Below are 26,548 nucleotides of genomic sequence, written 5' to 3'. Positions count from 1 at the left end.
TATAATGCATTTTCTAAGTTTTCTTCCACGTCAATACAAATGTCTTATTTTCTCTTCAGTTACTCACATTTTACATCTTTTTATTATCCCATACCAACCATCAAATTTGTATTGTCACTCTCTCTTATATTAATACAATATCATCAAAAAATAGCCAAGCCCTCATTCCTGTCTAATATTCCTTTTTCATCGATGAACAAATGAAGTGGCAATATACATCCCTATGTTAGATCAGTTTTCTCAAAGTTGTTAGAAAGGCCTCCTTTTGTATATATTTACATAAATTTTATTATCATGTCAAATAATTTCTTCCTCAACACCTTTAATTATCACCACACATTTGCAATAGAAATTCTACAATTTGATTTTTTCACATACAAATCAATTTCATATTCCCAAAATCTCTCTGAAAGAATCCATAGATAACAGATCAACAGCAGAGCTCTCATTCCCAAATATCTACAGTATTTCCCTCCAGCTTTGTTTCAAAATTTTTATTTTCTCTGAAAGATTCTACAAAAAAATTGTTGCAACATGCAGCAATATAAATACTATTTTGCAGTTATTTCAGTCTTTCCAATTTGGTAAAATGAATATAAGAGTTTTATGATATTAGCAATTAATTATACATGAATGCTAAAATAAAAGTGCATCCATCATGAACATCTTTATGAATATTTATACCTTTTCTGTATTATGTTGAAAAACATAATTATTGATCTTTATTTAAGTACAATTGTAAAATTAAAATAATGAAGTTTGCTTACTTAACTGTATGCATAATGATAATGTTACAGGGAAGGAGGTAGCTTTGGGAAAAAGTGATTTAATACAAGCTCCAAGTGCTCTATCATTCTTCATAATACTGTTACTAGAATTAATATAATAAATGTTACAATCATTTTAATTTATTTGAAGAATGTTTATAAATTAATTAATAAACAATAATTAAATCAGTTATAAAACATTTTATTTCAACCCTGGCTACGGTAAAACACAATTCTGTTTTTTAAACTGCATACGAAATAATTGTTATTACTCAATAATTAAAATATCCCAATTGATGCAAGGGATCACCAATCAGAATTAATTTCTGTGGATAACAATTCTCACTAGGCAACCAGTCCTTAACAGATTGAAGATCTGCTAAATTGAATAGATTGAAAATTTGGAATGGAGTGAATGTAATTTTGATGGGATTGGATTACTGATATTTAACAGTAAATTAAGCTGAGTGAAATAAGATCTCCCTATGATGACTAGAAGGGATGTTCTTAAAAATGGTATTTCATTCTTACAAGTGATTTTTTTTTATGTCAGATTACCTACAACTGTTGCAGTTATAACATTAAACAGAACAATATATTATTATAAAATATTTCACACTTGCCAATGACAACAACAACCAATAACAACCATGCCAATAATTGTAAACTACTGTAATTAGTTAATAATTGTAATTTGAGGAGTTTGCTGTTTTTCATTGCATTATTACCAGAATTGCATGTCACATGTATTTTTATTTTATTTTCTTAATTAAAACGCTGTTAAATAACAATCACTTGCAACATTTTAAACAATTCAGAAATATATCGTTTATTAATTCAAATAATGACATCACTCTTGCTTCATAAGAAGTAATTATTGCTTAAAATTTTAACATCTTTCTATCTAATCAAGACACTTATAACCCAAGAAAAAAATTCTGCCTGAAAGATGAAAGTTATTAGAAGTGGAATTGGGGAGGAGAATGCATGTACATAAAATATGTAGGAGAAAAGTGTTGACTTAATTATTTACACAGGAGTAGATTACTACCAAAATAACTTAACAGTAAAATGGATAACATCATTGCGAGTCTAAGACTATTAATTACATGATTGTGTAGGGAACTATACAAGGATCTGAATTAGATTTTTCCTTTTCCTGATAACAAAAACATCCCATGCTCTAATTAAATGAGACTAATAAATGATCACTGTAGACTTGGAAGTAAACTGTAATAAAATTAAATACATTCAATGGTATATGTCCCATATAAAACGCAACCCATCAATCACTCATCCATGAAATTTCAAAAGTCAAGCTTACTCCCCTACTCGTTACTGAAATGGACTCGTCCAACATCTGAACATCACGGCGATGCAGTAGAACACTACCGATAGTAACAACAATGCAATCATAACATTCAAGTACGAAATCGGTGGTTGCAGTGCAAGATTTGTTTCGCCATAAGTACCCAGATAAACCAGCTCCTAACAAAACATCAGTATTAAGGTTAGTTGCAAAATTTAGAGAGACTGGTTCTGTTAATAACAAGGAACACAAAAGATCTGCGTCAGTATTGAATACAGATACAGTCACTGAAATCAAAGACCGATTACTTGCCTTGCCAAATAAATCAATCAGACGTTTGTCTGCTGAAATTAATTTGTCTAAATCAACTGTTCATCGGGCGACCAAACAATTACAATTACGACCTTATCGCATTCAAACGGTTCATCAACTTCTTGAGCCCGACAAAGAAAAACGGCTACAATATTGTCAATGGTTCCGTCGATTTCTGCATGAGGGAATTAATGTTATGGATTCGTTATTTTTCACAGATGAAGCATGGTTTCATTTGGATGGCTACGTAAACAGCCAAAACAGTAGAATTTGGAATGCTGAAAATCCCCCACGTTTATCACGAAAAACAATTACACCTGGAGAAGTTGGACGTGTGGTGCGCGACATCGCGGAGGAAAATAATCGGTCCTATTTTTTTTCGAGTACACCATTAATGCAGAACGATATCAGGATATTTTATTTCAGTTCATTGCACTCTTGGAAGAGGAAGACAGACACTGCTGGCTACAACATGACCGTGCGACATTGCACTACGCAGGTTCAACTTCTGATTTCGTTGAGGAATTCTTTGGTAATCGTGTTATCGGTCGAGGCTTGTGGCCACCAAGATCTCCAGATTTGACTGCGGCGGATTTTTTTCTATGGGGTTACCTCAAAGAAAAAGCCTACAGCAACAAACCATGAACACAAACAATTGAAAGTCAATATTGAACAAGCTGTATTAAATATCCAGCCACAAACTTTGAAAAAAGTTGCAAGAAATGCTGTAAAAAGAATTGAAGCTTGTATTCAAGAAGATGGCGGCCACTTCCAACATTTACTCTAAATGTAGGGTAATAGATGGTAATAATAAAAATTACATTTACATTTACACATGCCTTTTTATTATTTCAATACGTACCAATATAAGGTTGGGCTGTGTTTTATATGGGACACCCTGTAGTTCTCTTCTGTACAGTGGAACAAGAGTAGTATGCCTCTGTTTGTTTCTTGGGATCGCTTGCTAGAATATATGCAAATTCCTAACCTCTGAGATGGAACCCTCACAGGTTAGCAATGAAAGATAGTCTTTCTGGCTCCCATCAAGAAAGTTCTGTGTTTGAACAATACTTCTCAGGCTAGAAATTCTTCACCAGAAATAAATTATTACAAAAAAAATAAGGGTAATAAAGCTACAATAATATCAGCCTATAGTTGTTAGAATGAACATTAGAATAATTATAAATTTAATATCTACCTTTACAAACAAATGAGGATATTTAAAAAAGTTTTTTGCAACAAATATATGTAATGTAAAGTATTATGCAGCTCTTAACTGAAGCGATTTTTTTATAGTAAACTTTGTACAGCCAAGAAGACAAAGCTGTTCTTAAAAAATTCTGTTTAAAATGAAAGATTTATGTCAAGAATTTTTTTTTACACGACTGAATCAATAACAGAGTAGTATTTTATGTATCTACTGTTTACAAGACAACCTTTCTAATGGTTGTCTTTAGACAAGACACTAATCTTTACCTTTCTCTAATTACCACATTTAAGGTTAAATTCCCTCCCTCTATTCTTTCTGAAATTTTTCATTGCATGTCATTATATTATATATTTCGAGTTCTCAAAATAAGTGACTCAAACAATATGATAGGAAATGACTATGATAGGAAAAGTGTAAGTTAGTATATGCATTGATGCTGACAGACAATAATAACGTTAATGAACTTAATATTAAAAATCTGCATGTTCTAACCATGCAAATATGCTTCCACTAATGAGTATTTGTTACACAAATTCTTCATGTATGTGCACATGTTTGGTTTTTTCTTAATTTTATATTGAACAATAGTAGGTTGTAATGTGTTAAACAATATGTATGAGAATGCTTATCTTTTTTAAATGTCATTCTTACAATTGCTGGTCATTCACATGTGACAACAGAAAATGAAGTAGAAAATCTATTAGATTAAGATGCTAAATTTTCTAATATGCCAAAAGTGATTTTCTAAATGAGATAAGTAATTCTAGTAAATAGAAAACTATTAAAATTTTATTTGGTGCTTGTTTTTTGAAAATGAACAAAGTTTAAACGAGTTTTTATGAGAATATGCAACATGGAAAAAGTTAGCTGTATTAATTCCACACAGTAGGTTTGTTTAATTAAGACCAAACCTCAATAGTTAATAATAATAAAAACTCACATTCTAATATAAAGTAATGCTATTTTGCTACTATCCTGTGAACAGAATTTTCTGACTGTAATATACGATTTGCTCTATCAGTTCCAACAATAGCAGCAAGCTGTGGCAAATCATATTTTGTATATAGAGTAGTAATTGATGCAACTGTATCCTTATCATCCTGAAAAAAAGAAAATACTAATTGTCTTTTATAAAATACTTTTTACAAAGTAAATCCATCAGATATCAGTCACTATTATACAAGAAAATAGTGATCTTTACAATAGTAAACATGAATTAGTATCAGAAAAATATTAACAACTTATACCATATTACATTTACTTAAATTGTAAATGAATGCACATATAAGTCATACATAAGTCTTATAATCATATCTAATACTCTTTATAAGTTGTTTATATGTGTACCTTATTTCTACTCTGTTCACAATGGTGAGGACATTTTACAAAGAATGTATCCAATCTTAGGTCATAAAGAAATTTGCTGTGCATTGTATGACATTCCAGGAACAAGAGAATATAAAACTCCAAACAATGTGTTAGCAAAGATGATGTTACAGCAGAAAAGTGACCAAAATTGTTTTTATGTAATAAAGTGTTAGCTGTTAGTGATTTTTTTATACTAAACACACAATCGATTACTTTAAGCACATTTTTATTTAATTTAACTTACTATTTTAATTTTAACTTAATATAATTTCAATTAGATAGTTATATAAACAGTGAAGTTTAAGTTTGGCTTGCAAACTTAAATGATGCAGATTTATATACTGCAAATCTATTTCACAAGCTGTACCGTAAATCTGTAGATTTACACACTACAAAGGTCCTGGGTAAAGTGGTACTATTCCTGTCATAGCCACTCACTCTATGATTTGATTATCCCTATACCTTCTCTTCCCTTTCCTTTTTATCCCTTTTTTATGGGAATTTTTAATCAGCTGCCAGTATGGTGTCACCTTTGCCACGAGGCTGTGACCTTTTATCAGTTGCCAGGGCAGTCTAAAGTGGAACTCAATAGGATGGAGATTCTGACTGCCAAGGGAACTATCCAAGAACTGTAACTGTTTCCCATCCATGAGGGAGGAGTTACAAAAGCAAGCAGCTAAGTTGTCTATTGGATAAAACCAGGGTTCCTATACCTCATAAAAATGAAACTAATCTAAAATTTATACTATAAAGACTGATGTAAATCTTTTCCTTGCTGACAAGTCTACACATTCTCATGGTTATCACTTGAGATAACTATGAGAGTGAGATTCATGAAAGAATGAGACTGTTGAAAGTAAGATTCATGAGTTATAACTATTTTAGACAACTAAAAATTGTTTATGACCTTTTATATATGCTTACTATGCTAATCACTAAACTTCTCTCATGAATAGCAGTTGTAATGGTTGCGATGGAGTATTTACAATTTTTCCCAGTGCTTATAATTTAACCACTGAAATACTGTTATGATATAAACGATACTCTTAAATCAGCTCATTAAATTAATACCAATCCAATTTTTAATATACACTTTGGTTTTGGACACAGAAAGAGAAGAATACATATTAGTTGTAAATAGCTGATATAAACAATTCACTTTATCAAATAAACAAAACTTTAAAATAGAAATTAAAACATTCTTAAAACTGGTACTTTCTAAACATTATATTAAAAAATTAAATACTGCTTAATTCATAAAGAAATGAAAGAAGTATGAATAGTCAAGTTAACAGAAGAGGAACAATCACAGTCCAGGTTTGAAGCTATCAGACAATAGTCAACAACTTTTAATTAATGCTGGAGTTAGAAAAGCATCAAGCAAAAAAATAAGCAGTGAATTAGAAGATATATATTACTAAAGCAACTTTATTTATCTTTGCTGAACATCTCATCTGCTCCTTCAGTAATATACCAACAGTGAGGCCAAAAGCATAATTAATTGTTCTCTAAGTATGGTGCATGAAAGATATTATTTAAAAATGTACTTTTGAGTACACTAACTTAGGTTCCCCCATTCAATAAATTTTTAATAACATATAATTCTATTCTTACCTGTATTAAATTGCACATTTCATGGTAAAAATGAGGAAATGTTGGTGGCTGATAAAATATTATATGTCTGATTCCTTTGACTCTAATTCTTCTAAAGAAATGAAATCTTTCACTATATAATAAAAAGTGAGATTCACCATGAAAAAACTTATCTCTGGCTCTTGCTATTTTACCATCCTATTAAATAAAAATAAATTATATATTATGAATACATACTTGAAGCAATCTCTTAAATAATTAAATTACCTTTCTTAAAACTCCAAGTTACTTTTTGTAACTCCTAGGACAAATTTTTATATTCTTATTAAATATCTGTTATTCTTTATACAAAATCCATTTTAATTAATTAAAAAAAAAAATAATAATTGATATGGTTTATATAAGAGTTCACAATATGAATATGATCAACGGTACTGGCTTCTAGTTCTAATTAGTAATGTATAAGAGGTCTTATCAGGACATGTAAATACATTTTCATTCCTGATAAGATGTCACACTTTTTACCTCCAAGGTGTTAATATTAAATAAAAGTAAAATGAAGGTGGATAAAATTGTATATTATTATAGCTTATTATAATCTAGTTGTTATAATTTTTGTTCAGCTGTAAGTGAACAAAATTCTAATCTGATGTTCCTTCCCTAATTTTCAAATACTTTTTCTCTTCTCTTACAAATGACAACATCTACATCATTAAAAATAATTCATAACTACAAAAATGATTTCCCCCCCTCCAAACAAATCACTAAGCTGACAAACACAAGCAAACTAAAGAAGACCAGTTCTACTGAAAACATTAACTCTAAATACAGATTTTTTGTCATTAAGTAAACATTTCAAGTCTGTAAATCTAGACTGTCAACAGTCTGGACTTTCAATTAATCTGGAAAAATCTGGGCAAGACTCATGAAATTTCTAACAAAAACGCTGAGAAAAAAATAATGAACGCCTAAATATAAACATAACTCCCTAGTGATTCTATAACCCAGTTTAATAATTAAAAGCCACTGTCCTACCACGCTGTAGTGTTACTGGAAAATGGATGATACATTTTTGTATTAAACTAAGTTATTTACTTATCTCTTAATGATCATATTTAAGCTTGATTATTCTAGATAAAATAAATAAATTATAGACTCTAATTAAATTTTGCCATACTATAGAGAGCCATGAATGTGACAATTTTGCGTACTGCAACTAAATGAACTCTGGGGTATTAAAACCAAAATCTGAACTTCTGCTGAGCAAGATCTTGTGTGGCTTAACAAGTCCAGATCCTTGGGTTTCTTCTGTAGCTTTAACAAAACAGAATAATAAAGTAAAATTATCATCATAAATTGCTTCTGTTTTATTTACTTGAAAATTGCTAACTGAACTAACTGATAGTATCAAAATATTTTAATAAACACAATTCAGTTTTAACATTAACCGTTTTTATTAGAATAAATAAACTTTCCGAACTACACGTAGAAACTGACTGACAAAGATACTGACTGTATAACAAACAAACAAACAAACACACCACTGGTTTCATGAATGTACAGAAGAAACCTGAAAATGGAAAGAACCCAGAAACTTTCAACACATAACTGAAGGATCTTAATCTCGAGAAACCAAACAACTTTTAGGATCTTCTTTAATACTAGGAAAGAAAAATTGTGTCTAAGAATCAATTATCATAACCCTCCACTTAGTGGTGTTGAGAATAAATGTACTATCAAAGATTTGAATACGTTCTTTCGCATTGATGCGTATCTTTGTTACCATATAAAAAACATAAAGCTTTCTGCAATTAATTTGGTGGAAATACTGGTTGTACATGTGCAATCAATGATAAAAAGAATAGTCACTTACTTTAAAAAAATAACAATATCCATCTTATAAATAACAGAACTGTTTTTACATATCCCAACAAAATACATCAACTTAAAAACAATAACCTTAATAATAAGGTTATTGTTGGGTATACTTCCACTGCCATTTTAAATAAGTTAACAAGCCATTAAAAAAAAATCTTCTAATCAATTTATTTAAAATAAAATTATTTCCTTTTACAAAAACATATTAACCTATTCATAAATTTTTAGATAATACTTATTAACAAAAGACCCTGAATTTGCTGTATCCGGTTTTATGTGTATATAAAAAATGTGCACAAATAATTTTCATTATCAACTTCTGAAAAGTGAATTACTTTATAGTTAATATGTTTATATTTTAGTACCTTTTGTATTTATTTTAATATTATTTCGTGCATTTATATTTTAAATATATAATTAAATGAACATTTGCTATGGTGCATTGATCCAGTGAGTCATCAAGCCATTTTTTTTAATGAGTGGAGTACATAACAATCCATTCCTGATGTGATCTATACAATATATTATTACGTACTGATCAGAATAAAGGATTTGTTTATTTGTATAATTTCTGTGTTTAATTACCAGTAAAGGCTTGAAATTTGTTCAACTTAAATTTTATGTATTTCATTATGACAAATTAAAACTTCCACAAATTTTTTGAAACTTACAGGTTCATCTCACTTTCCAAAAACCAACATACAAAGGATGTTAGAAGAATTAAAATATTCTATACAATTTACTCACTTAAAATATTAAGTAAGTAAAATAGTAAGTTTTTATTTTCATCTTTATTAAACCTACTTTTTTATCATAGTCTTCAATAAAAACATACAAAATTGGTTAAATGATTATAAGTCACAGTAACTAATCCTAAGAGTAAAAATATCCACGACTATAATTTTTCAGTGCAACAAATTTATAATTTTTCATATACAACAAATAAAGTTATTAAGAAAAGAAGATACTTAGATTTAGTTCTAACTTATCACAAATTAGTAACAAAGATAACAAACAAGTAAAAAATGTAATTATCAATTACCTTGGAATATTCACATATTTGTACAAAACTTATTGTTTCTTTTTTGAAATAATTTCTAATCATGACATAATCTAGATATGATGGTACAAATATTAAAGTACGTTTCATAAATGGATCTTTCATTGGAGGTAATATTTCTGTGATAAAATATGTAAACCTTTTATCTACAGATGCTACAGATGAAGTACTCTCAATTCTGCAAAATACCTAAAAAAATGCGTAAATAAAAAATAATTCTTATAATTAATAAATTCTAATATTTTTATGTAACAATATATATATTTTTTAATGATAATAAAATTAAAATTCATAGATAATAACCTAACCATCTAAAATTAAAAATACACAATAAATTCATAAATACTACAATGTATTTTACTTAGTAATAAAGCTTACAAATCCATATATTCATCAATTAAGTTTAATTTGAAAGGAATTAATCTAAACTTAGCTATTAATAAAGAAGTTAAACCTTTACATACTATTTACGACTGATGCATATATAAAATTAATTAAAAATAATAACACAAATGCATTAGTTTATACTACATATAAGCTATCTATCTAATGGTCATACAAACAAACAGTCATCAGAATTTGTCACTGTGTTACTTTATTGAAAACAGGATAATTAAATATCTAAAATGTTTTGATTATAAAGCACCAAGCAACTTATTGCTATTATTTATACATCAGCCTACAATCTTCATTACTAAAGTACCTCAACACTGTTTAAAAATTTATACAACAGCTGCTAATACATTAAACATAATAGAATAATCAGGTTTTTAGTATTACAGATGCGTAATTAATAATGTAACAATAAGTATAATTAAAAACAAAATACAAACTTATTGAAAAGCGTTTTAAAACATAAAATTCAGTCATATAAAACAATAATAATAATAATCTAACAGTGATACACAGTACAAACTGAATAACAGTAAGTTCTAACAAAGACTAAATAAAAAGGCTAATTACAATACTAAATTCTCAAAATAATAAAAACATGTTTTATTCAAGTTTAATAAGAATGAATTAAATTATGGCCAATAAAAAATAAGAGGGTCATCCATTTGAAATGACCCAAGGATAGTCGCTTGACCAGTTCAAAAAAAAAATTAAAACTTACCCACTTTTAAGGTCCTACATGTCTCAGGACCTTAAAAATGTTTTTTTTTTTTTAATTTTTTTATTCAAGCTGTTTACCTGTGGTGGCCATTTTTTTATGGTGCGGACACCTATTTTTGTAATTATAAGGGTTTATGGAAAAAATCATGATGAAAAAATTATTGGTCCTGAAAGGATGAAAAAAAGAAGCAATTTATTCATATTTGAAAATTATATGAGAAAATTACCAAAAAACTGAACATGAAAAACTGTGAAATTTCACTTTTGGTAATTTTTTTCAACAGGCAGGAATGGCATAAACAGTTTAAATTATTTTTTTATATTTAGGTACATAGTTTTACCATAAATAATAGTAATGGTAATATACATCTCAAATTTGCACAACTTACAGTGTTTTTATAGATGTTTATGGTAAATAAAATAGCTTCTTGTTTATTTTATTAATAAAAAAGTTATAACCTCTCAAAAATCATGAAAAATCTGTTAAAAGCAGTACCATTTTGATTCATTAAATAAGTGCTCCAAGGGGGTTTTTCTTGTCTTCTTGGCACGTTAATATTTTTATACTTATTACTAGAGTTGAAAGACATGTTTGAATCATTCAAGTTGCAACATGCTCATTTATGCTTGTTGCATCATTTAGCTTTGCCGTTACGGATTGGTCAGTCTAATATTAGTCAGTGACCTGTTCACATCTTTACCAAGTGTTTCAAATTTCATCCAGTATTTGGAATTGTTTATGATTAAATACATATATTTTACCTAATAATATTATACTTGCAAATTTAAAAATCAGTTAAATTTTTACATTATTTTCAAGTAATTTTGCATAAAACAATGAAAGAACAATGTTCCATACGAATTTATGTAAATGAAGAGTGTCATAAAACAGTGTATGGTACAGTGCCAAAGTAACTTATTAAAATTTGTGAATTTAGTGATGAAAACCAACAATTTATTTATTTTTTACTTGTTAATGTCACTAGCGTTTGTAAACATCATGAAAAACGTTTTTATCAAAATTCAGACACCTATATGGACAGTTCTGTTGTGGCCCTTTGAGAACTCATAAAAAAACAGTTAAGGAACACTTAAGAAATAACATTAGAGCAAGGCTCTTAAAGAACACATTTTTCCAAATTTAAATTTAGTTCCTAGAAAGTCTCTTTGTGTTAACCGCTTCAAAAGTATTTTTTCTCAGCAGAAATGATGATGTACAGGTTCATTTTTTCCACCCAGCTGGACCATGTACATCATTTCAAAAGCCTCAAGACAAAATGTGGGTACCGACCTGCAAAGTCCTGAGAAAGTTAACATCACTTGAAATAACTACAGTGATGGGTCATTCTCACACAACTTCAAGAGCATTATCAGAAGAGTTAGCACAGCCATTGATTAACCACACTAAATAATAAACTTTCATTGCTACAAAAACAGGCTATTTCATTGAAGAATAATTAAACTTTTGCTACAATTTATTTTTTCTTCAATAGTGTTTACAAAAATAAACCAATATAAAAATAAAAATGAATTCTTGAAAAAAGGATGTAGTTTTACAAGCATTTTTGAATCGAAATTGTATTAAGTTACCGGTATTGGTTTAATTATCATTAAATTACAACCTATCACTAATAATTTAAAATAAATTATTTTAAAAATATTGAAAATGTCAACTTCAATGACATAGAAGCTAAATATAAAAAATGTAAAATGTAAAGAAGACAAGAAACCTCCTTGGAACGCTTATTTAGTGAATCAAAATGGTATCGCTTTTACAGGTTTTTCATGATTTTGACAGGTTGTAACTTTTTTATTAGTACAATACACAAGAAATTTTTTTATTTGTCAAAAACACTGTCAGTTGTGTAAATTAGAAATTTTTATCACCAGCCCCATCAGCGTTATTTGAAGCCAAAAACTGAATTTAAAAAAAAATTAGTTTTCAAAAATTCATAAAACTTTAGGGGTATGTATATCACCATTAATGTTATTTATGATAAAACTACTAACATATACCTATATATAAAAAAAATAATTCAAACTATGTATGCCATCTCTGTCTCTTGAAAAAAAATTAGCAAAAGTGAAATTTCACAATTTTTCATGTTCAACCTTATTGGTAATTTTCTCATAAAAAGAAGAAAGATAGGTAAATAAACCAGTGGACCAATCTTTTACCTTGAGAAAATATGAATAAATTTTTTTTTGTTTAATCCCTCTAGGACCAATAGTTTTTTAGTTACGATTTTTTCCGTAAACCCTTACAATGACAAAAACAGCTGTGTGCACCGTAACAAAAATAGCCGCCACAGGTAAACTGCTTAAATAGAAAAAAAAAAAAAAATAGTTCTAAGGTCCTGAAACATGTAGGAAACAAGTTGGTAAGTTTCAAGTTTTTTTTTAATTGGTCAAGCAACCAGCTTATGTTTTTTTGGGAACACTTCAACTGGATTGACCCAATAAACACAATTGCTAACATTAAAATGTAGAAAATAATTTTGTCAGCCAGAAATTGTGATTTATAAAACTAAAATAATAAGATCATGTTTGAAATGTAAATAAATTCTATTATATCAAAAACTTAATTTGGTATAAAACACTAAATAACTAACATAGATATTTTAATTTACCTGAGGTACTTTAACTGCAACTTGACAAACAGAACCACTAATAATAGGATTTGATACAGTCACTTTACCAGCATAATTTTTACAATTTTTAATAAATAATGCAGTAATGAGAGGTAATGGACCTGATGAGAAAATAAGTGTCTGTCGATAATATCTCGTCCAACCATTTAAAGCCCAATTTCTTACTCTTGAAAAATCAGTTCCATGGGACTGTTGCGGTTGCAAATGTAAATGATCTAGAATATGGAGTAAATGATCCCAATTCTAAAAACAAAAAATATATAATAAATAAAAAATGTAAATATAAAAACATATCAAATAGGAGAAATAAATTACAAGATCAGAAGACAAATTGTTCCTAGTACAATAATTCTTCTCTTTGGGTGATAATTTTAAAGTAATTTATCATCAGACTTCTTTAGTAGCAGTCCACTGGGTCTGGAGACCTATTATCTTCAAATAATTAATTATTTTAGTTTTTATTCAAATATGGAGGATAGCTACTCTTAAAGAGGATGCCACAGCTTCTCCTGTAGAAGGAAGCTGTTATAATCAAATGACAAAAAATTGTTCTAATCTTTCCGAAAGAATGAGAAAACTATGTATTTTCAATCAAGTTGAACCAAGAGCATCTTTTCAAAAAAAAAACATTGGAGACAATGAAAAAGGTAATGAAATCAGGCCACATATAATACACGTTAATTTAAAAAAAAATCTTTTACAGTGGTTGTAAAAGGTAAATGTTTATGCCATAAATGAAAGTGACCAGAAAGTAAATTTACTTGTTTGGTCTGTAAAAAATACACAGCTGAAATCATAAGTATATGTCAAGTCATAGTAACCTCTTATATTTCTGATGTTTCATGAGAAACATAATGAAATCCTAGACGAAAAATTAAAAAAAAAAAATACAAATAACTTGTTGAATCCAAAAAAATCTTCATTCCAAAACCAAAAATATGGAGGACAATGTATTATAAACTTTTCTGAAATACTACACCAATAAGTATTTTTAAATTCTTTAGTGATGAAATATTTATTGTAAAAATTCAAAGAAACAAATAGATATTAAAAAAAAACCAGTTGTGATAATTTCCTGATGTTAATTATTTATTCTTATATAGTGCAAAACAATGGTACATGAAAAAAGTTAAAAAAATTGATATTTTTTACGTCTTTCTTTTCCTCCATCCCCAAAATCAGCTCCCTAGAAAATTATTTATATTCGTTTACCGTGTTAAATGGAAGAAACTACAAAAAATCCAGTGAAAAATGTACTACTAATAAAACATTACATAAGATTTCTTTTTTGGGGTAGGGGTGAATTATGATGAAATTTTATTGTTATATACTGCAATATATTTACTGTAATATTAAAAGTTTAACTAAACCAAAAAGTTTTAAAAAATTCAAGAATCGATATTTTTAAACTTTGATTGGCTCCCCTAACCCCAATATTGCCCCAAAGTATTTCTTTGGGCCATTTGCACTAGTACTATGCCTAGGAAGACATAATAAAACCTGATTACAAAGTATGCAATAAATAAAAATACAGCATTTTTTTGGGAAGGACATGGGCAAAATTTTTCTTTAAATGGTAAAAAACCTCAGTACACATGTACTGAGCTTAATATAAAGTGGAATTATGAGTGGCGTAAATATTGAGAAAAAATAACCCTAAAGAAACTATCTACCCCAACTGCTGGAGATATTGAGCTTAAAATTTTTACCATCAAATTGCCCCATATATACAAGTTTCTGTAACAAATTTTATCAAAATTGGTTAATCTAGTCAAAAGTTGTTAAGCTTCAAATACCAACACACATACATAGTATGTACATGAAAGTTATCCCCCACTTTTTTTGAGAATTCAAGGATCATGAAACATCTAGAAATGAAAAAAATCCCTTTCGTCATGCCAGAAGGTGAAGTTAGATTTCACTAGTGCTAAGTAGGGATAAAAAAAATTTCCACCTTAAAATTAAAAAAAACTTCAAATTTACTCAATATGATAATGGTTGCATGTGAAAAAAAGTTTCACATGTTTAGCATATGACAAGCCTCATCTTCTTACAATTTCAGCAACATTTTGGTCATCCCTTGTTGTAAAGGTTGGTCATATCAAAAATTGATTCAGGTAAAAGTTTTAGGTAATGTTTAGAGGACTAACGACCACTTTAAACTGATTTGATATCTTGCCTATTAAGGGAGGTATGTTTTTTTTTTATCTTAGAAATCCCATTTTTACCACCTCTTGGGCCAATGGTTGGTGATATCAAAAAATTTGACTTCGATAAGTTTTAGGCCCTTATCCAAAGAATAGTAGGAACTTTAAACGAATTCAATATGTTACTTAATAAGAAAGTTATAGTAATATTTTGTTTTTTCGAAAAAGCTTTCCGATTTCCATCCCTATGGTCCAATTTTACCTATTAACTCGACTGATATATATAATGTATATATACATATATATATATATATAAACTTTTGAACTGATGATTTTGGGATCTGGGGGATGTGAAACGCCAAGATATATCAAAATTTTCTGGAAGTCAAATCATGGTACCCATTACAATAGGTAGCTTTCTTATGAAATCTACCTAAAATTACCACACTCCATTTTTTAACTAATTACCATACTTTCCTTTTTGCAGCATAGCTCTAGAATTATGATGACAGTAAAGTAAAAAATAAATAATAATAAAAATATTTTTTAGAGTTAAGCTATAAACATCAATAAAAATTATTTTTATTTGGGGGGAGGTAGGATGCAATATCAAATTTTATTTTTTGCTGATAGTAAATAAGTTAAATAATATGCTAAATAAGCTTATTTGCTAATATGGAAATTACATTTACAATGTAGAATTTATATTAACTTAAAAAGTAAAAATACCTACTTGCATTAGAAATATTTCTGTTTGATCTAATATTAAAACTTCAATAGAAGCAAGGAAATCAAAATCTCTTTCAGCTTCCCCTTCAGCACCAACAATTAATCTTAAACCAAGAGGAGACGCAATAATAATATCAGATGAGTAGAAATCTGCATATAACTATAAGCACAATAAAATACTCTTCTGTACATTACTGAAAGTAAATATTATTTATAAAAAAGTTTAATTAGTTAAGCTAATACTGAATAAATCTTTTAATAAGATTAAATCATGTAAAATTTTTAAATATACAACACATATGAGTACAAATAAATAGATACTACATTGGTCCCTGTAACTAAAATGCACATGTCCAACAGTAACTAAATAATTTAGCAGACTGTACATTACCCGACTTAAATGAAGTGAAATGAAACAATGACTGTTAACATCTCATTCAAATTATTTCAATGACAATGGATTAGGATACCATTCATTTTCTTTTCCATTTTTTAAGAATTGTTTCAAAATGAATTCTGTGGTCCACACCCAGTAATTGTTTTATAAGAAGTCCAATGCTGATCAACACAGCAAACGAAATAATTACAATGCCGGTCTTCATTAATTTTCTTTAGCAACTATAGGCTAATATTCAATAATATTCACTAATGAAAGAATAATTTGTAGCGCATTAAAATTGTCAACTCTAATTGGATTCAAATCCAGAATTCAATAGGATCTTATGCATATGGGTTTTAGAATTACAAACTTATCTTAATATAAGCATTATATATCCACATAATGCTTATTATTATAATTCTTTTAAAAAATGAACACTTTGTCAATGACTCTTGATAAGCAGAGTATTTCATATGATAATTTCCATATGTATAAAATTGTGACACTTCAAAAACATGACTGTCGACAACAGAAAAAATGAGCCGTCAATTCTGAACTTTTTCACAAATAAATCAATCATTATTACATTGTATGAAACCCACAGTGACTGTTTCAGATATGTTTACAAACAGAATTTCCGCAACTGGACTGAAGAAAATACTTGTTAGTTTTATGAAGCCATTTCACTTCAACTAAAGTTAATTCTACATTGACTGGCTTGTATCATATTAAGCAGGTAAGCACTTTTGATTACTCCATACATATTGTGAAAATGCTGATCTTCTATCTTAAGATGGCATTAGCTCATTGTGAAATCAATAAGATAGGGCTACTATATATATAACAAAACTTAATAGCCATAGCAAAAGAAATATTTTTGGGACTCATTATTTAAAAAATAGTAACCTCTCTTTACCTCCCTGTTTCTCAGGGAATATGAGTGTTGTTTTCACTGCACCTACACATATTTCAAAGTCTTTGTCAGAATAATATACATGAAGAAGTACTGGTAATTACCTGTTTACGAGATATTTACAATATAAAAAAAAAAAAGTAAGAGGACAATAGCAACAAAATTTACAACACATTTACATGAATCTAAGCATATCGAGGTCAACATTTATTTGACGTAATTTTCCAAAAAAAAAAAGGTAAAAATCAGACTATAAATGGTATACAGGGAAAAGAAAGACACTGTTCTCAAATTTTTCATTAGTTTATATTTCCAGTTTCGTACATCCATTTTAAAATTATCCCATAAGAAATCCAGTAACATTATCAAATTTTATGATTTAACTTTATTTTTTTAAAGTAAATAAAAATAATAAATTATAAAAAAAATTAACATTAGATGATTAGGTTTCTTATTACTATTTTTGGATTAACCATATTTGATTGACTGGATAAAAATAACACTTTCTGAATAAAATAAATTTTTTTGATGAGGCTACTAGTTTTCACATATCAACAAAGGTAAATAAACAAATATTAGAATTTGGGGCTTTGAAAAAGGCAAATTACTGCTGAGTACAAAAGAGACAGTTCAAAATTTAATATGTGGTGCTGAGTAACAACTGAAAGTGTCATCACCCCACTTTTCTTTCAAAAGCAAACTGTGAACACCAACATTTACCCTAACATGCAGAAAATTTTTGTTTAACCTTATCTACAAGAATTATAACTTATCTACAAGAATTATAATTATAAATGATAATTATAAATTATCTACAAGAATTATAACTTGATTATTATGTACAAGCAAGATAGATCTAATAACAGCATGTGTAAATTTCTGAACCGATTTACAGATTAGTTGTGATGGTTCAAAGCCTGGCCACTAAGCTCACCAGACTTAATGCCCTGCAATATTTTTGTGATTTCTGAAAAAGATTACGTATACAACTCTCAAGTATCTAACAGTGAACATTTGAAGATAAGAATTATTGTTATATTTGCAAATACTAATGCTGACAATTTGAGTTATATTTGGCAAAAAACTTAGACATACTACTTAGGCATTGTACACATTACCAATGGAACACTTGTGATTGCTTGTGATTTTAGTTTCCCTGGAAAAACTTTTAAAGTATGATCAATTTTGTCCTGGGAAATCATAATTGTCAGAACAATTATAATAAATCATATAATTCTAACTCATATTATTCATTTTTTATGATGAATTTTGTTTGTTTAGATCTTTTATGGACACCCTGCAAATGTAAACATACAATACACTTAAAAGTAAAAAAATAGTTTTAAATACCTTTAAACTTTTCTTTGTAACTGAAATACCAATCCTAAAGTTGTCATCAGCATTTCCACCAAATGTTTTTTCATAATCAATTGGTTTTGGATTTTTATGTGGCATGGCTATTTCACCACCACTAAATTCATCAAAGAATCGTTTTTTATTTACAACATTAGCTTTCTCATCACATAGCAAAATTGACATAATAATTTTAATTACCCTGAAAAACAATAAAATATAGAATAATTACTCAAATACAATATAGATGTAATACTTATAATAAAAAAATAATAATTGTAATATTTATAATATAATAATATCAAATTTATAAAGTATATAATATCATTATAATACCACAATTTGTATGACATGTAGGCAATATTACTAACATTCAGCTAGTTTCTTTTACTTTCTACGTAAACCCAAAATTTTACAGTTAAAAACATTATACTGATGGTTTGTAGAAAATTATTAACATTCAAAACACCTAAATAAATCAATGTGAACTAATAATAATAAAAAATTCTCATGCCTGAAATCACATTAATAATTCTGTTAGACTGTAAAATATTAACTTCAATGATATAAAAAAAGTTAATGGTTTCAAAGCAATAAAATATAAATAGCAGTTATATAAATTTAACATGTCATATTTTACGTTTAATGTTTTTGAAATAATACAATATATACTTCAGAACAATAAAAAATTGCAATAAGATTATAAATTGCATTCAGGTTATACAAAATAGAAAACCACATTATAAAATAATGGAAAAAATCAAAATTAGACATACAGATTAAAATGTAACCATCCTTCCACGCATAAAAGAATGCAAAAATAAAAAAATTATCAACAGAATAGTACACAGATGTTTCTATTCAATAATACTGGGAAAATATCACTACCAAAAAAAAATCTGATGTGGACACCAGATGACTTCCTTATACGCCTATTAAATTACATATATACATTTTTTGTTGCACATCATTTAAACTTACTTCATTTGAAAGTGAGATAAAATACTTTAATTCTTTAATAAAGTGGATAGTTACACAACTGCATTATGGTGGACACCACATTGCATCACTTTTTTGTAGTGTCCATATCAGCATTTTATATTAGTTTATAAATTAATTTTGTTTCACGTTGCCAAGTAGTTATGTGGTGATAATATGAGAATGGTAAGTGAGAATGTGTCAGATCCGTAATCATGTCACATCAGTTAGAATCAGACTTAATATACACATATAGTTTTTTAACTTTTTCTTTCAATTTAAATATGTTGAATTATTTAACCTCTGTAAAAATGTTAAAATTAAAATAAAAAGTACATAAAATTTTATTTCACTAATAACTTATGATTTTTTCATATTTTTTATTGTTGTATTGAATTATTATTTATTGTAAAATTACAATCAGAAGTTAATAATTATTAATAAATCAATATATTTAAATTAAAAAAAATATATGTATGTGAAGTGGGATTCAAACCGATGTCCCTTTCCCTTGTAAGACCAAATATTTTATTAATTAAAATCTGATGTGAACATCACATGACTTCCTTGAATGCCTATTAAATTATAAATACATATTTTTAAAAGTAGGTAAAATTTTATTTCACCAACTTCTGATCATTTTTCATATTTTTTTTTGTTATATTATTTATTGTAGACATTATTTTACAATCAGGCAGGAGGGCGTGAGGGAGATAGTGGTGGGAGAGAGAGTAAGTGGGGGAAGTTTCAGGGATAACAAGATAGTGATTGGAAGTTAACTGGCAAAATATACTACACATAATCTCATACAAACAGCTCATACAGAAAGTCCCTTAATTAAAGCCAGCTAGCAACAATTATATGAACTCTCTAACTGGTTTAAAAAAAGGGAAAAAGATATTTAAGGTGTAAGAAAACAAAATTGAGTTAGACAAAAAGGTAAAATTCATTTTCAACATCAGAAACTAGATTAGACTACCACAAAAGAAAAAGACTACAAGTAGAACATAATTTTCATTCCCAAGACACTGAATTTGCCTTTGAACATAACATGTTACTTTAAACAGAACTGAACTGATCCACTTATAGTAACCGAAAAATTAATCCTTTCATTTCTACTAAATTCTGAGATTTCTTATGGGATTCTTTGATCATATTAGTTAAAATCCAAGGCAATTCCCCAAGCCTCTCTTCAGTCCAACCATTAAAAAAAAATAAAGAGCATAACAAATATTTCTGAAATACAATCTCTACAAAACTGGACACAAATTTAGCTCATTGAAATTTCAAAACAATTTATAGTTGAACTTACACTTCCACATCTAAATAGAGATGTAACTAGATTAAGTAAAATTAGATACATAAACAAAGCAAAATAAACTGGTTCATTTATCATTCATAAGAAAACTTTACAATCTATAAGCTAGATAAAATAATACACTATAAGGTAGATAAAATAATGAAGATTAGAAAAGTTAACTATAAATTAAATTACCGTAACGCTGATTCTCGGAAAGGTAGAATAATCAAAACTTTTGGCCTTATTAATCCTTGATCACGAAAGTCATCAGGAACATCAGTATTATCAGAAAGACGAGCGTTATGATGAATAACTTTTAGTCTTGTTTTTAACGCATGATTAATAGCATGTAAACAAAATATAAATCTAATCTCTTCGCCATTATCTAATGTTCTATTTGGGTAATATAAATCTTGATATTTATTAATCACTGAAAACAATTCTTTCTGAAGTGGTGTAAGTAATTTATCAGAATCTATAGTTGAACTGACATGTTCCAAATTGGCATTATAAATATTGTTATGAATCTGTGATTTAACATGTAAATTATTCCAATTTACATTTTTCATAACTGTTGGAAGAGAACCAGGCTCTGCATAAATTTTTCCCTTTTCATCTGATAAATCTATAACACATTCTGAATTATATAATTCATTATTGTTATTAGAATTTTTTAACCTTGGACAATCAAAAATACATTTCCCTAAAACTGGAAAAGTGAATGTAATTTCTTCTGTATTTTCATTTGAATTAGAAGTAGATATTATTTCATATAACTGATTGCTAAGATCTCTTTGAAAATGTATTTCAAAAGGATCCATTGATGAATCCTGTAAACAAAAAAATCATAGTATTCACAAAAATTAAAACACAAATTGATAACGCTTATTGAGACTGCAATAAAAAAATTAATATTTATTCACCTTTACTTCAAATTAAACAATTTAACTACAATTATCATTATTTTTTAATAAGACAAAAAATAAATGTATACTTTAAAAAATTATTGACTCATTTTTTAATTAGACATTTTACACATATAATTCACAGAAAATATACAAACACTACTCACAACAACATCAACAACTCTGTAAATCACCTCATAGAAACAGGACACAAAGATTCTACCTTCTATAATATGCAAATTTTTTATTAAGCACATAAAAATTGAGATCTCATTATAATTAGACAGTATGAAATATATAAACCCATTAGAACTGATAAAATAAAATATTAAAGGTAGCATAGATTAAAATATCACTAAATTATTCTGGAAAGTTTCTTGCAAGAGCAATTTTTTTTTTTTTTTTTGGAAAAGGTAAATTTTTCTGGAAGAGCTAATTTCCATGTAATTTGTAAGTGAGTAAGTTTATAGTTTTTACTCTCAATACTATTTAAAGAAACAATGATTTTTTTCATTTGTTCCTGATCCAACTACAAAAACTACTGAACCAATAATTATAAAATTTTAATAGTAGCTTTCTTTCTTATGATCCCCACAATGTTTACCACAATTCAGGCCTCACAATTCTCACTACTACATAGATAGTATATAAAAAAAACAAGTATATATAAATAACTGAGAATTTGTAATTTTATAAAGTGTTTTCAATTTACGTAATGCAGATCAATACACTTTCATAAAAAGTATTCTCTGATCAATACACTTCCAAAAAAAAATATATTCTCTTTATTCAGAATTCTGAACCAAGAAACATATGACGATTCAGAAGTAAACAATAATTAATCAATATCTTCCTTACAAAAATAGCTAGTTTCTAATTTGTGTAGACAGATAATTTGTCTTTTTTTTAAATGGTTATTGCATGAATTAAAATATTATTGTAAGCTATATGTTGGAAGAGAAGACGTATTGAAAGGCCATGTATTATATTTTGAGTAATGTATCAAACACACACACACACTCTCTCTCTGTGTGTGTGTGCGCACGCGCAGGCATGCAGAAACTTGTACTACAGCTGATCAACTGTCTTTCTGTGCAGTAAAGATGTGTGAAAAGAAATGGATAAAACAGTCATATACAATAACAAAAATAGTAAACTCTACTAAAAATATAACTAAAAAAAAAGACCAAAAAAATAGTTATTATTGTATAAATAGAACAACACATTGCACCTATTAAAAAAATATTTTAAAAGCTTTACTAATGTTCATCGAATCAAATTTTAACTATCAAAAGATCATGGACTTCTGTTTAGTTTAAAATAAAATAATAATTTGATCTAGTGTTCTGGAACAATAAATTTTAAATTAAAACATTTAATATCAACTTTTTTTGTATCAACATTTTTTGATCTTAAACTTTTTAAGATCTATAAAAACATAAGTTCAAGATGTTTTCCAACGTTATGTACCACAATTGTCCAAAAAAGAGGTGGGTTCAAATTATATCCCATTTCACATCAGCAACACTTCTACTCAAATTGATCACCTTATGAAGAGCATCGTCATTCATCTTCAATAACTAACTCCCATAGCTGTTCAATGGGTGTATGATTCTTAACGACTATTAAGGTTAGTTTATGCTTTATTCCTATCTCCACAAAATTTTAGCTTTTACCTAAATTCTAATCTCTCCACAGAATGGATTAACATCTGAACAGGTCGTCATAACTCAAGAAACTGATTGCTAATTGACTAGAGTACTGTAATGCAGTGTGGACTTGACCTTCCATAGGTCACCCGATGTCCAAACCACTTTCCAACATTTGGATCTGGTGTTTTCCTGAACCTAAGTATATCTACTATGGCATATTAATATGAAAGTGAAAATATGAAATTAAAATTGACCAGATAATTGCAAAAATCTAAATTAAAAAAATATATATATAATTAAATTTCTTAAATTTAATGCATAAATATGTTGAATGTATTAAGATAGTAAACAACATTTAAAATATAAAAGAAGACTTTTACCCTATAAAAGGTTTTTAACAATCTATTCTATCTTTCAATTAATAATTTTGAAACAGAAACTGCTTTAGTTATTGCACTGTGAACACAACTAAAACACTTGCTAGTAGTTATCTAAGACATGTTTTTTAGTAGTTTTTTAAGACATGTTTGAAAATTCTATTTATATGTTTATCAATTTAATATATCTAGGATGGGTATTTCTGTATATTTTATATACTTCATGTTCTTTGAATGTAATCTTTTTTGTTAATATTAGAATTACAATTTTTTTAAATTACTGTGGAATTATTTTACGAAGTCACTTTATCTTTGAAACTACATTCTGCTTGACAAATATAAAATTTTGTGCATTTGGAGCAGTTTAACTAATGTATTTCTAGGGGACTATCTTTTACGAATGAGTTTCAATATGTGATGCTTTGTTTTTAACCTAAAAGCTGCATTACATCAAGGCTTTATTTAAATAAACTCTGTAACTTTTTTTCTACTTTTTGTTTAAGTATGTTAGTAGTAATTCAAAGAATGGTTGTTGATCCAGTTAGTTGTATATGCTATCTGAGTATTTTGTTACATTATGTTCTTTTACATGATAATGAAGTAAGGGTGTATGGAGAAGTGTGAAAAATTATGTTATGGTTCTAAAACAAATGTATTCAATGTTTTAGAATTTTTTATGGGGATGTGTGTTAAATTGTTGCAAATAAATGTCTGTCATTAGTTGGCCATATTCATAAAGTATTAGTAACAACCTTTTACTTGACAGGACAGGCCTTCCAAGGACTTAATTACTTCAATGACCACTAACTAACAAATAGAAACAAAGGGTAAAGTTGTTCACTTATTCCATGATCAGTCAATATTTCTAGTTATAGTAAGAAGTCAAATAATCTTTCACAATCTCTTTCCTTTAGTACTTTCAACAAGTCTAAAGTAGAAGTGAACATATTGATTAGTCATGGTCTGTATTATGAGTTTTAAAACAAAAATTATTTGTGCAAGCTAATGATATTAAAAATAAAACTGTATTATAAGATATGTTGTACTTGTGAAAATGACTAGTAAAGAAGGGCACCAAGTCATTTTCCTACGCTGCAGGAATTATTAGGACAAACAAGTCTAGAGATTTTAAAAACTATTTTCTTATGATAAAAGAGTTTAAAAGATTTACTGAATGTAATAAAACAGATTAATGAAACAAAATATTCAAATGTGACAATGTACACCTATAAACATCTCACTGAAACTCTTTTGTTTTTATTGACTGGAAAATACTAAGGAAATCTTAAATTTTCAACTGGAATATCATCTCAATCATTGTATCACTGTCATATTATACCAGATAAATGGAAAATATTGTTCAAGAAATTGAAGGGAAAATATATGATAGTAAGTTAAAATAATAGTAATATATATATATATATATACTACATTAAATAAAGCATACAGAAATACACTTAATATTTTAAAGTTAAGACATACACATTTTAAACCTCCAAGAGACTAGCATGAAAAACTGATATCTGACTAGTATTAAACTCTTTCGTTGAAATAGTAAATTAATTATTTTCTATACAAAACTTAGTACTAGATCACTGTATATATCGTCTATGACTACATGTCTGAGAATTATCTGAACAACTTTGACATTGAGCAAATAAGTCATTTATTATGATACAAAAAGCTTGTAAAAATGTTAAAACATTAAAACTGAAGGTTTTCCTTACCTGTAACCAAAGACATTCAATGTGTGCATCATTAGAAATTTGCAAAATATCCAATCGGAACTGGTAATAAATTTCATGCCATGTTTCTTGTAACACATCTACATCTATGAGTTTGAATGCGTTAACAATCCTCTTCTTAAGGCCTTCAATATTATTCACTAGACAAGTTTTACATACATTATTTTAGATGAAACCCCCATTAAAATATAAATGGCATTATAACCAGTGACCAAAGTAGCCAAGCAATCAGTCTATCATGTCCAATCCTATGATTTGGGAATATGTTGTTGAGAGATTCACATACTAATAAACCCCAATGTAGCGGCGCTCCATCTTGCTGGAATATGATTTCAGGTTGTAACTCTTCAAGCTGAGGGCAAACAAACCTTTCTTTTTGTGATCTTGTGGTGTAATGTACTGCAATATTTATAATTTATAAGGTCGCAATTTTAATCGTTTCTTCAAAACATCATGGATGGTAGATCGCAGAAGATTTAACTCATGCACTGCAATCTGTGCTGACTTCCCAGGGCTGTAAACAGAAGGCTGATGAATTATTTCCATTTTTTTCATCTGATGTTCTAGGCCTGCCTGCATCTTTTTTATGTTCAACACTGCCAGTGCCAATTTCTTTAAATTTATCATACCATGAATGAATACTTATTCTAGAGGGTGGTTCTAAGTTAGAGTTGTAAAATTGTGTCGAACTTGTGTGTCTGATTTTGTTTCAATAAACCACTCTACGCATTGTGCTTTTCATGGTGACTAACCTATGCAATCACAGCGCTACCTAGTATTTGCCGAGGGAAAAATGATGAGTTACCTGT

General features: G+C 28.0%; 2 protein-coding genes across 5 annotated transcripts in view; one reads left to right on the top strand and one right to left on the bottom strand.

Annotated features, from left to right (window-relative positions):
- The window catches only part of LOC142325224 (uncharacterized), a 220,940-nt gene extending 220,000 nt beyond the window's left edge, over window positions 1-940 (top strand). Inside the window, exon 4 of the mRNA XM_075366694.1 lies at window positions 798-940. Within this exon, the coding sequence (XP_075222809.1) occupies window positions 798-886 (89 nt within the window). The 3' untranslated portion in view covers window positions 887-940. The remainder of the gene's footprint in view (window positions 1-797) is intronic.
- Window positions 1-26,548, bottom strand: part of LOC142325222 (U3 small nucleolar RNA-associated protein 25 homolog) — a 43,465-nt gene that overhangs the window by 14,092 nt on the left and 2,825 nt on the right. For 3 of the 4 annotated variants that reach the window (XR_012756505.1, XM_075366692.1, XM_075366693.1), the window contains exons 2-8: window positions 21,256-21,890; window positions 18,780-18,984; window positions 16,142-16,297; window positions 13,241-13,504; window positions 9,480-9,686; window positions 6,581-6,757; window positions 4,539-4,698 (exon numbers count right to left, since the gene is read on the bottom strand). Coding sequence is in view for 3 of the 4 variants with exons in the window: in XM_075366692.1 (XP_075222807.1) it covers window positions 4,558-4,698; window positions 6,581-6,757; window positions 9,480-9,686; window positions 13,241-13,504; window positions 16,142-16,297; window positions 18,780-18,984; window positions 21,256-21,890 (1,785 nt within the window). In the remaining variant the exon portion in view is untranslated. Of the gene's footprint in view, window positions 1-907; window positions 4,699-6,580; window positions 6,758-9,479; window positions 9,687-13,240; window positions 13,505-16,141; window positions 16,298-18,779; window positions 18,985-21,255; window positions 21,891-26,548 lie in introns of those variants that run through there. The other variant, XM_075366691.1, reaches the window with a different exon arrangement.

Source organism: Lycorma delicatula, chromosome 5 (genome assembly GCF_047948215.1).
Source record: "Lycorma delicatula isolate Av1 chromosome 5, ASM4794821v1, whole genome shotgun sequence".
NCBI classification, from domain to species: Eukaryota; Metazoa; Arthropoda; class Insecta; order Hemiptera; family Fulgoridae; genus Lycorma; species Lycorma delicatula.
The sequence above is the reverse complement of the archived record's forward strand: the minus strand, read 5'-3'. Positions and strand labels throughout refer to the sequence as shown.